This window comes from Conger conger, chromosome 15 (genome assembly GCF_963514075.1).
Source record: "Conger conger chromosome 15, fConCon1.1, whole genome shotgun sequence".
Classification (NCBI taxonomy): Eukaryota; Metazoa; Chordata; class Actinopteri; order Anguilliformes; family Congridae; genus Conger; species Conger conger.
Window position 1 is genome coordinate 31,352,381 of NC_083774.1, and position 12,933 is coordinate 31,365,313.

The following is a 12,933-nucleotide window of genomic DNA, read 5'->3' on the forward strand; positions in this document are numbered from 1 at the left end:
TTCCCAATTTAACATCTCCTGCTGCGTTCAATTCGCCAGAACTTTGCTGCTTTGAAGATTTTTTTCCATCACTGTAAATTCATTGTAGAACGCTGAAGCGCTGCTAGATTTACACTTTTTAACAATCTTTTTTAATTTTACGGTTTTGAATTTCAACTTAGGGGCAAACATACTAAAACAACTGGTACAGCATTCCAGAACACACTACATAATGACAAGCCAACCCAAAGACCAGCATGAAATACAGGATGCCAAACCGTGTGGCATGTAGTGGTTAAGGTACATGACTGGGACCCGCAAGGCCGGCGGTTCAATCCCTAATGTAGCCACAATAAGATCTGCACAGCCGTAGGTCCCGAGAGCAAGGCCCCTAACCCTGCATTACTCCAGGGGGGATTGTCTCCTGCCTAGTCTAATCAAATGTATGTCATTTTGCATAATGACATTAATGTAATGTAAAGCTACCGCTTTGCCAATATTACAAATACACATTTTTAAGCATAGCTCATCACAATATTGCTACCTGACCCTACCACAATGTACTAGTGAGATAAAGGCGTATTTGACATGAAGCTTGTTGCGTCTGCTGAACTAAAGAGCCTAAGAAGAGCACAGCACTAGCTTTTATATATTTTTTAATTTCTATAACTTTTTATTTTTTGTTTTTTGTCCACAATTTGGAATGTCCGACTAGGCACACATATGAACAACCGCTCGCTTCTGGGGAGCAGAGAGGCCTGCGTTTCCCTCCACAGCATGCAGTCAGAAGAAGACACTCATGTGCAGCTTAGCCCTTCCAGACCCAAGACCAATATGAAGTGGCTCGACCCAAATCTAATGCTTTGGTTGAGACAATGTAGTAGGGTTGTAATATGGGCTCAAAACAATAGTATAGCAGTCACTTTGATTGGTTGAAAAGATATAAGGTTTGAGATTGAAAGGGTTTTTGGGATTGAAAGGGTTGACAGGCGGACATCATTGAGCCCTAGCGTGGACTACCAGTGAGCCCTAGTGTGGGCTAGCAGTGAGCCCTAGCATGGACTACCAGTGAGCCCTAGTGTGGGCTAGCAGTGAGCCCTAGTGTGGGCTACCAGTGAGCCCTAGTGTGGGCTACCAGTGAGCGCTAGCGTGGTCTACCAGTGAGCGCTAGCGTGGTCTACCACTGAATTTGGATAGAGTGAATACTAGCAACATAAGCTGTTCCTCCTGGGTGTTAACTGCATCACTGGTCCTCCCGGCTGTCCAGCTCCTGATTCACTCCCATTAATCAGGACGAACTATGGAGGATAATAGATCAATAAGAGAGTACTGAAGTCAAAGGGTCTTACTAGTTTCATACTTTGTTCAGTCTTTTAACCTGCATTATCAGTCATTATGTGCCTTCCTGCTACACCACTTCATATAGCTACTTAAAAAAAAGAACCATTTCACCATTTTAGGAGTATTCACGAGGCGTGTTATGTACATGAATTTAAAACTTACCAATTACACATGCAATCCTGAAACAAAACTATATATAGTGTAACAAAAGTGTATAAAATGTGAATGAAACAAACCAATGAAGAAAAAGTACACACATTACAGACCTTTTCAACTTTTCAGTATGCATAAATAGATATGATATATGAAAAGTGAACCACTGACCATTTCTGTAACTATAAAACACTTGTGTGAAAGTATAAAACATTTTTTTCCAACAATTCCACTTCAAGCAATATAAACAAATAAATAAAATGACCTCTTCTGGCTGTGCTCAATCAAGACCGAACCGAGGAATCTCCTGACATTCTTAATGTGCCTAAAAAAATAATCATATATATTTATTTAAAAAAAAAACAACAACACAAAACGAATCACAATACTGCAGCATGTGTGTAAAAGCACAAACACATAGACCTAAAAAGGAATGACCAAAACGGCTGGCTGACAACACCGCCCTTCGAGCGATGCTTTAAGCGAGGTCCGGCCGCGTGGGGCTGCCTTGTTGGCGGGACGGGGGCCGCCACCTGCCCTCCGCACTCCCTCTGGCGGCGGAGGCAGAGGGGCAGCCTGGCCCCTCTCTGGCGCGTGAGGTAGAGCCAGGAGGGTTCGGGTTTAGCCGTCCCCGTCCCGGCCTGGAGGCGCCAGGCCAGCGGGGGGGAAGATCCCAACACCCGGCGGCGTGTTCCGCCTCACAGTTCGTCGTGGTTCCTGGTCAGGTCCTCCCCGTAGTTGGTGGCCTGGCTTCCCACGAACATGTTCCAGTTGTCCAGGATCTCGTCTTTGGTCAACATCTGGTCCTGAAAGCCAAGAGTTTCAACCTCAGGTGAACTACAGAAACTCCACATGCACACTTGCAGTGCAGTCCGTTGGTATTTGGACAGTAGTGCAATTTCTTTTCTTTGGGCCCTGTACACACTGGATTTGAAATTTTAAAAATGAATTAATGAGGTTACAGTGCAGACTCATGTTTAATTTGAGGGTATTTACATCCATATCTGGGATCCCATTTTATTCATAGTCCCCCTGTTTTAGGGGTCCGAAATTTGACAGTTCGTTTCTCAGCGGTTTCTGATAAGTCATGTGTATTAAATTGCTTCCTTCATGCAGGAATAAGAGAGCGTTTGGTGCCTAGTCTTGATTCTTGGCTTTTGACCACCTTTGGAGTCTGTTATTGCCCTTTGTCAACATAAGGACCAGTGTGGCCCGTTGCACAAAGTACCTACGTCTTTGATTCGTTTTCTTAAAAGTGTAACATGGTGGTTGGTCACACTTTCTATGTCTTTACATGCAATTTGCACGAGGACATTAAAGAAACACAATGAAAGTATTAATAACACTAACGTTAGCTAGCTAGCTAGTTTGCTTTCATACGGTGACATTGTCGATAACGTTAGCAATGAGGACATTATAGTCGTGCTTTTATCTTAACTTGGCTAGCTAGCTAGCAAAAATTGGATAATTATTGGATAAGTCAGCGTCTTTATCATAGATATCGATAGTTGATAGACTAAGTTTGCTAGCTTGTGAAAATTCAGTCTCCCAAGATGAGCGTGTATCACGGAGGTAGCTATGGTAACAAACAATGTGTGGAAAGTCAGGGCACATCATAGTTAATTGACAGTTCTCATTACCAAGCCGAGACAGTTTGGCTGAACTTTTATAGTGGGAGATTTAGGCTTATAAAAATACTTTTAGAATGCATTTAAATGATTGAATAATAATACAATTATGCACATTTGTTTTGTTGTTGCCTAAAGACAACTGGCAAGTGTCACATTCAACCACCATGTTATTCCTTTGAGGGTTCATTTTTTCCTAATCCAAGTATTTCCTTAAGGGTTGTTGCACAAAACATATAAAATCGATTTCTTAGATTTTGGAAAATACTAAGCACCCGAAACAGCCTGACTGTGTATTACCCTGAGCTAGCAAGTAAACTATAAATGATCCAAGGGCAAAAAACCTCAAAGCAATCATGTTGGATCACTGCCAGGAGAGCAGGTTCGGTGGTCCAGTGCTAGCCGGTTGGCTAAATTATGAATTGACTGTCAAAATGATAATCCATGATTAATTGTTCATCAGTTAAAGTGTCCAAAGGATTTTCTCTATCCCGGAACACATTCATCCTCCTCGTCAATGAACATAAATATGCAGCCATCTTCTAAATGTGGTTTAGGTTGAGGTATCTTAAGTTTTCATCCTTATTTTGGTTGCGAAGGACCTGTGCAATGCTTTTGATTGAATGATTTTAAGGAATTCCTTAAGCCCTGAATTCAAAATAAGGGAAAAAAAAAGTCTTTATTTATGTGAACTGGCCTAAGGGCAATAACTTTTTTGTGAATGTTTTGTGCAAGTAATTTTATATGAAGTTAACCTTAACCTTAAGTTAAGTAAAGTTAACTGTTTAGGAAAATCTCAATTTAAGATGGTTTGTGCAACTAGCCACAGACGTGTGCCAATAAGTCAAAGAAGCCCAATGGCTAAGGTGCATGACTGAGACCCAAAAGTGGTGGTTCAAGCCCCGGTGTAGCCACAATAAAATCCTTGCATTTCAAATGAAAGGTGAAGATTATGGCGTGTTAAGCAGTGTCAATCTGCAACATTTGTATCTGCCTTTAAGAACAAGTGGTACTTTTCCAGCAAGTTGACCCACATTATTTGATTTCAGATTTATAATTAACAACACCTTGAATGATTTTGCCTGTAATATGATTGATATCTGGGACTCCTTGTAAAACATTGCTTTTCCCACGATAGTAATGCTGACAGCTGCCCATGTTCTCCATATGAACTCTGTGTCTCGAAAGCTATGAACATTATCCGATTGCTTTTGCACTTGTCTGTTGAACTCTCTGACAGGACTGAAGCTGAAATGCATCTAAAGAGATATTTAGACCCATGTGATATGAATCAATAATGGGGACTAACGGTTCAGAACACATCTTGCAGGGACAAGAAGTCTGCATCTTCATCAGCGAGATGTGCGTGGCACACGCTGTGCAAGGCTCAGCGTGTGCACGGCTCATGGACCTCACAGAGTGTGCGTTGCGTGTGCTTCCCCAGCAGAGTGAGCAGTAGCACGTACCTTGTCCACATCCGACTCGTACACCAGGTGCCGGGCCTCAGCCTGGGCGTGGTCGTAGTCCTCCGGGAGGATCCACCGCCGGATCTCCTCCTTGTCCATCTTCCCGTCCTTGTTCAAGTCCCGGAAGTCGGAAAACTGGTCCCGCTCGGTCCCGACCCAATCCGGTTCCGGACCCCCCTCTTCATGTGCAAACATGTCGGCTGCGGCACCAGGAAGGGTGGTGGGGGCGGGGTTTGGGGGGGGGCGGGGCGGGAAAGGTCAGTTCAGATTTATACAGTTACCAACACCTTCACCAACAACACCCTAGTTCTGGTCAAAGAAAGCAACTGGGAAGCTACTGAAAATCAACCATTACATTTTCCATCCATCCATCATCCTAACCCGCTTATCCTGAACAGGGTCGCAGGGGGGCTGGAGCCTATCCCAGCATACATTGGGCGAAAGGCAGGAATACACCCTGGACAGGTCGCCAGTCCATCGCAGGGCACACACACCATTCATTCATACACTCATACCTACGGGCAATTTAGACTCTCCAATCCGCCTAACCTGCATGTCTTTGGACTGTGGGAGGAAACCGGAGTACCCGGAGGAAACCCACGCGAATACGGGGAGAACATGCAAACTCCACAGTTACATTACATTTTAATTAACTGAAATTACATTACATTACATTATTAGAGATTATCCAGAGCTGAAATGGTTAATCAACTTCTACACAAGGTGCCATCATCCCTTTTCTACAGGAAGTTTCTGGTAATGGGAGTTTTCCGGGTGCTTCCCCAGTGAGAAAACGGCAGAATCAACACCCAGTAAGCTGGAAATGTAGGACTAGACTTTTTTACAAATGTACTAGGCTAAACCCTATCGACCTAAGGTTCTTCCCCAGATATAACCTTGCTATGTACCAGTCCGTAACAATAATCTTCACCTAAATGCCTAGATGGCATTTCACCAAATTGTTACCACAAAAATGTTCACTGGTCTGAATATCAATTGGAACTGCAGTGCGTTTTTGTCATTAGTCCCGCACCTGATTACTTTTCAGAAGATTTGTGAAATTGGAGTGTTTGAACTTGGGCATTAATAATAATATAACTATACAAGACCATTTTGACAGCTGTGTTTCAGTTCAAAATGGGAAGGGCTCTGTTCAGTTGCATGGCACTGAAGTCAGTGTCAAATTTCTATAAATTGCTTACCATTATTTTGCGAACTAACAATAGCTAATAGCCTAACGTTGTATTTCCTTTTGCTGATGGTGAGCTAGTGAACGCCCCTTCGGCGATGATGCAGTTGGCTTTTAGTTGCAGCAGGCAATTTTAGGCTGGACTATTTTTTCTCCCGTTCCCCGTTTCAGTGAAAACATTTGTTTCTAAACTAAAAATAAAGTGTTCATAGCTACATTACTTAAGTTGGTGGCATAAGTGGGATAATAAATACCCTATGAGCGAGTCAGTTATGAAGAGATAACTGCCCTTCAGGGTGGTCCTGCTTCACATCAGGCCCTAGCACCACCCTGTCATGCAGTTATTGCCTCATAACTGATTCGCTCATACGGAATTATCTCTTACTTACTACGTCGGTTCGGAGGAATATCCATAGCAAGGAACTGACTCATAATTACAGTTTAACACAGTGAGCAAAACATCCAGCCAGTGCGGAGGGATTACTCAAATAAAGCCATGGATATAACAAATATTTACACCAACCTGAAATAAACCATTATATTACATACAAATCATTACAAACCAGGACCTACCGAAATATTAATAAACTCTCAAGAGGCCAATTTCTTTGCCGGGGAAGCAAGCAGATTGACCTACTTAGAGAATGCTTGTGCAATTCCTAGCCATTTCAGAGGTCTGAGGCCAAGACACAAACACATTTTCCCACACCAGGACTTAATTTAATCAAACATGTTGCAGTGGGGTTTTTTTTGTACACCCGACCCCCCCTCCCAGAGACATCCGCACACAGCCCACATATTGGCAGGACAGGCAGCCACTGTAGAAAATAAAGGGGCTTGACCTCATGACAGTTAATTTCAGAAAGTGTCAACAACAGGGCTCTCCAAACAGCTCATCCACCGTGTCCAGGCTTCAAGTGGAGAGACAACACTTTTTCAGCCTATAACAAATGCTGACAACTACCTAGTAATTACAGGAAGGTAATTTTGCTGAATGGACTTTAATTACAGGGGGAAATTGTACTTCTCCATTGTGTCGCTGGTACATGGAGAGCATTCCAATTGGGCGTCCTAAATAGAAAGCAGACGTGGGGAGAGGAGCTGTCATCATTTTTTCTCCTTCTGCAGTTAGATACTAAGGGTCATTATCAGGTAATTCTTAATCACTGACCTGCAGTAAGCTATTAATTGTATTCCTGTGAATTAAGATAATTCTAATTAGCTGGAGCCAGGGGAATAACTCTTGGGGTTGACGTGGCTGGGAGACACGGAAGGCAAAGCATCCACAGCCCAGTGTGGGACTCACAGACGCCATTACTGATAACACAGAGGAGGGGGGGGGCCTCTCTTCCACACTGCGTTCACATCGGGTAATTGAGGCATTAAAAAAAAAAAAAATGCACTCCCTTCATTTTCCTCTTACAAGCCAGTCTGCCAGCAAGCAACGCTCCGCAGTCACTGGACCGTCGTGTAGCCATTTAGAGCAGGGCTGTTCGACCTGGAGGCTTTCATTCCAACCCTAATTCAGTACACCTGATTCCACTAATTTGCAGCTCAACAAGGTCTCTGGCTGTTGAAAGAGGTGTGCTTTTGTTAGGGTTGAAATGAAAGCTTACGTGATCTCCAGGAACCGGGTTGGGCAGCCCCGATTCAGTGGAACGTCAGCGTACTGGACCCACCTATGTACTCGTCCTCGTCGACATATCCGTCCCCGTTCTTGTCAATGTCCTCCAGCGTTTCCTGAACACAGAGATAAGGTAGGCTTAAACATTTTCCCAAAAAAAGCACACAGGAAATTCAGAGAAGTGACCTGGTACATTCAATGAGACTGTTCCATGCATAATCTACATATCATGCACAGGGATGCAAGGCATGCGATACGCAACGCTGGTCTGACACTCCTACAGTGAAGACACTGCTGGAAAATGGAAAATTTGATCATGTCCACAGCTCATATTTAACTCAAGCCACACAAAATGAGGAATCTCTGTGGAATGAATGTCCGAGGAGAAGGGCCAGACTGATCAAAACTAACAGGAAGGTGACAGTAACGCAAATAACCACACATTACTGCAGTGGTATGCAGAAGAGCGTCTCTGACCACAACGTTCCAAACCTCTAAGTGGATAGGTTACAGCAGTATAGGACTTAATACGTCTAAAATTAAGTATAATAAGTACCAAACAATCATGGAATCTCTGTGCAAAATGTTTATATTCCCTATGCTACTGATGCAGTCAGAAAACAGTGTTGGATGTTTAACGATATCCTCCCTTGACGATCGTCTCTTGAAATGTAAGATTCCTGCACAAAAAGGGCAAAGACATTATATGTTCCATCTCTGTGCACACAGGGCCCCTCACAGCACTGTGCACACGGGGCCCCTCACAGCTCTGTGCACACGGGGCCCCTCACAGCTCTGTGCACACGGGGCCCCTCACAGCTCTGCTATGTCTCTGTGCAAAAGTGGCCTTAGGTGGGGAGGGAGGGCTAACCAATCCCATTTCCCTCTTGTGCACACTTGTCAAATTTAGAAAATTTTACATCACAGCAGCAGCTGCCAAATGCCAGGCATCCAGATTATTTGGGTTAGCTCCATGCATCCGCACAACTGATGGAGAAAGCTAGTCACCCAAGGAGTCCAGGCCAGCCTATCATACACATTTGTCAGGTCGAGACGGATCAAGTTTCAAATTGTCATTCAAAATTAGTACTCTGGGACAACATGGCATATCTCTGTTAACAATATTGGATAAAGTTACAGCCACAGTTCCAAAACTGATCTGCAGCAGGGCAATCCCAAAACATGCATGAAGGTGCTGATTCCCGAGGACACAACTGACAGATCGAAGAATGAGCGAGTTTCACAATCTGATATTTTCTAGGTATATGGTTATGTATGTTCTGTGAAGAAAGCTGTAGTGTATGACCAGATTTTTGATACACATCAAAGATTGCTCCGAATGGTATCACCATTACTAGTAGATAGATCTTTATCCCAAATTGATTGGGTTGTAAGGGGTTTGTAATCGGCTCTTAGGAGAAATATGTAAAAGGCTGGGCATCGACGACAACTTGATGTACATAATTTGTACATCAAAACATGGCAGTGTGTTGAAAAACATAACACAATTGTGCAAAGGAGGATGTTTCCTTCAACAAAAACACTGTTCTGTACAATTTGAGCACACCATGTGGGTTCATTTCAGAAGTTTTTGTTTCCTTTGAAATTTGTGTTCTTACCCACACGTGAATTAAAGAAGTAACAATTAGAGGATTCAGCATATGACTGCAGCATATGAGAATGTACCTTCTAACCACCCCCCCCCCCCCCCCCCAACACCAATGTCTTCACACCTGAGTCCCAGGTAAAGGAAGGATGAAAAGCAGCAGTCCTCAAGCCCTGCTGTATAAACTTATGACGACCCCATCACCCGCCCCTCGTTCAACATTACCCGTGACTGTAGAAACTGTGACTCACCAGAACCACGATATCTTTCATGTGCTCAAACTCCTCCGGGTGGAGGAAGGCTGTGAACTCTTCACGGTTGGCTACCAGGTCGCCGTTGAGGTCGGCCGTCTTAAACCTCCTCTCATCTCGCGGCAGCATCTTCTTAAAGCTGAACTGATCGGTGGCTTCCTCAAACTCCGCCGGATTGGCTGTGTGGACGCGGTCAACAACAGACATGGTTCAGACATGGAGAAGTGTTCTCGAAGTTCCGGCCCAGTCTAGCCAGAAGCGGTGCTTTCAAGCTTTGAGGCGAAGAATGCCAAAGACTCACAATGCCTGGCCGCCACTCTTATTTGACTTCAGAGGTGCCAACATCACTCATGTGAAAATCCCTCCCATCCTTTGAATTCAAGCCACAGTCTCACTGAGAGATGGCAGTTCTCTTCTACATTGGGATAACATGCTGCTTTTCAAATCCCTGCCCTTCATCATGACTGTGCCCCGTATCCAGGAGCGGCTGGAAACCAATGGGATTAGCGGGATGTGACACTGACAACACGAGGCTGAAGCCTCATCAAAGCCTGTAAATATCTGGAAAACCAGGACGTACTGGCATGCACCAAATAACCCAGCATCTGCCTGGCTATGGAAACAGGGCTATTGCAGCACATAACCTGAGCCTTAGTACATATGAAAGGCAATGGTCCTACTTCAATCTGAACCAACACATAGCTGTAGCACATTTAATATAACATGAATTTACATTACATTAATGGCATTTGGCAGACGCTCTTATCCAGAGTGACGTACAGTTGATTAGACTAAGCAGGAGACAATCCTCCCCGGGAGCAATGCAGGGTTAAGGGCCTTGATCAAGGGCCCAACGGCTGTGCGGATCTTATTGTGGCTACACCAGGAATCGAACCGCCGACCTTGCGGGTCCCAGTCATGTACCTTAACCACTACGCTACAGGCTGCCCCACTGTGGTTGAGACACAAATGTGGTTGAGAAACAAATTTGCTTAAATATGTTTTTTATCGCAAAAGCATCCACACTTATTTACTGGGATAAGGTTATAAATATGTCTACAGTTAAACAACACGGCAAGACATTTTTTAGTTTGAGACGAAAGTCATAAATGCATGGCAAATAATATTTCACTGGTGAATATCTTACCAAGATAGTAGCCATATGTTGCCTTTTTGTATTCATCCCATGAAATCTGGTTGTCCTTGTTCAGGTCATAGTCAGACCAGACCTTAGCGACATTTTCATAAACATAGCGCTTCTGCACCCGCTTGATCCATGCCTTAAGTTCAGCTGTTGTAATGTGCCCATCATGATCGGCATCTATGCGGTCCACAATTTTCCTGTAAGAAAATAAAGATAATGCATAATTCATCATTCATGTCAAACAGAACAGCATGATGAAAGTATGAGGCAATCACAACCTAGAATGTTCAAATATCAATGGCCTATTCATTTAAAAAAGCACTTGCAGTGTCGATCAGAAGCTCCAAAATATGGGCCTTTAGTTTAAAAAATGTTTAATAAGTTTGAAACGTCAATAAATAGCACAAAATGACTAAGAACATGTTGGGACTTGTGGGTCTGCTTGGTGCGCTATCTGTGGTTAGCGTTTTCTAGGCCTATGGGTTTGGGTTCCTCCTGACATTTATCAGGCATGCCACGTTGAGATGTTTACTGGGACCGTCCTACTTAGGGTGTTACGGGGAATTTCGTGGCGGTGAGTACGGTGAGTTTAAAGCACGTAAACCATGCAAACCATGGTAATGTGGAAACAATTTAAATAAAAGCCGTCCGTGTCAATTTGGGAATTTAAAATATGAAACAGTTTATTTTCCATCGTAAAAACATTAAATAAAATAAACACTGCGGTGGCTCAGTTCCGCGTATGATCCTAATAGTATTGGCTTACGTAAAAAAAGAAAGAAAGACATTCTATGTCTTTCAATAGGCTACTTCAAGAACTCAGAGACAACTGCATTTAGGGGACATTCGGCGGTAAACCGAAGTTACGTGTCACTCTCGTCTTTGCGGTAATAGGCTACTGCGTGATTTGAGCATGACACCGTTGAGTGCGCTCCTTGCTGTAACGCTATTTTATTTATCTGAAACATGCAGTTTATTTCTACAACTTGCATTCCTAATAGTTCTTCAATATGCCAGTCGAATTATATGATATGTGACTTCCTTCCTATAGCCGTCTACGTGGGCTACATAAGCCCAATTCTGTCATCCCAAATATGTAATTGCTCAAAATAAAGACCGTTTTTCCGCAGACCTCACATTACCCTTATGGTTTCCGAGACCCCCAGAGAAAATGCTCTTACCCAAGCCTCTCCTTGCTCTCCTCTGGGGTCAACTGATCAAATGTAGTGGCTTCTTCTTTGCCTAAAAAGGCCTCGTGATCATATTGAAAGCTCTGATTATCCTCGCGTTTGCCCAGTTCGGGCTCATGGTGAACCCGATCTTTCTTTACAGTGGGTTTGCCGAACACCATCCACGTACACATCAGTATAAGGTACAAGCTGTACACCCCCATCGTAAATTAAAGACTACCTATGCCGTATTAAGTGTCAGGGTGCAATACACTTGGCTATTAAAGACACTTAAAAAGAAACTAAGGCTAATGAGACGGAGAACTCACGACACAATGTACCCCAAGCGTAACAGCAGTATCGAATGTGTTGCAATTCCGACTCGCAACACTGCCCCGTACGGCCAGCTACATTAGGTTACAGTTTTCCTGAGTGAAAGCACTTTGCAAAACCCTCACGCTGTAACTTGTATTTACGTTTCAAACATACCCGGTTGATTGCCATCAATGACCACAGATAACAAGCTAGCGCTACAATTTTTCCCCTGTAACTTCTCGCCCAACAACCGATCCAGGAACAGCTCGCCTGTCTTGAATTATAAACGCCAAGCTTTTCAATCAGAAGGCGTAAACTGATCCAAATTCACGACTTGGTCGCAGAGTCTTCGTACTCCACACAGCCATTCGCTTCAGCGATAACGGATCTCGTATCCAGGAGTTTCATGTTAAACTGCCTGCCATTGGTCAGGAATGTCTGTAACGTGAGACGCCTTTGAGCGCCACGTTGCAAGCGGACAGGCAAGTGAGCCTGTTGCAAGAAGAAGGAAACATGAGTAAACGCACAACTTCCGATTCTGAAAAGATTCCCTCAAAGTGGAAGTTAGCAGTGGTATGAACTGGCGAGGGCGGGATGGGGCAGGCCACAGAACTTTGATTGTCTGGGCCAGGCAGTGAAGCACCCGGAAGTAACGAAAGACGACATCGACTGCGCATGCTAAGTGCGGAGGAGTTTACTCCAAGTTCCTATTGAACTCAATGCAGAATACAAACTGCTTTGACATCCAATGAAAACCTAATCAGTTGAGTTAATTTCTGTGATCATACATTTCATTATGTGGAGCAGTTTGTGAAACAATAATTTTGGTAATTGACTAATCAGAAACAGTTGAGAAGCCAACTGTCTATATAAGTCTAGACTATGTATAAAAATGGATGTAATTCCTACACAGATCACCCGATATGGATGTAAGTCTACCCTCATATTAAACATGACAATCTGCATTTTGACCTCATCATTGATTGCTTAATTTCAAATCCAGTGTGCATGAGTACAGAACCAAAATAACATAAAATGTACTGTCCAAATAGTGAAGCACTGTACTGT

At 43.6% G+C, this 12,933-nt stretch overlaps 1 protein-coding gene across 1 annotated transcript; it reads right to left on the minus strand.

Annotated features, from left to right (window-relative positions):
• Nucleotides 1-1,433: 1,433 nt before the first annotated feature.
• On the minus strand, nt 1,434-12,427 carry rcn1 (reticulocalbin 1, EF-hand calcium binding domain). The gene is made up of 6 exons (XM_061222707.1): nt 11,563-12,427; nt 10,385-10,578; nt 9,238-9,416; nt 7,436-7,496; nt 4,568-4,767; nt 1,434-2,279 (listed from the first exon to the last, which is right to left on the minus strand). The coding sequence occupies exons 1-6, from the start codon at nt 11,772-11,774 to the stop codon at nt 2,172-2,174; spliced, it is 954 nt and encodes a 317-aa protein (XP_061078691.1). The 5' UTR covers nt 11,775-12,427; the 3' UTR covers nt 1,434-2,171.
• Nucleotides 12,428-12,933: the final 506 nt, after the last annotated feature.

Excerpts from the sequence above, each read along its gene's own strand:
- rcn1 (XM_061222707.1), bottom strand. The coding sequence starts at position 11,774 with ATGGGGGTGTACAGCTTGTACCTTATACTGATGTGTACGTGGATGGTG. Across the intron at positions 10,579-11,562 it reads GAGAGCAAGGAGAGGCTTGG|GAAAATTGTGGACCGCATAG; the intron begins GTAAGAGCATTT and ends ATTTTCTTACAG. Across the intron at positions 7,497-9,237 it reads TGAAAGATATCGTGGTTCTG|GAAACGCTGGAGGACATTGA; the intron begins GTGAGTCACAGT and ends CTCTGTGTTCAG.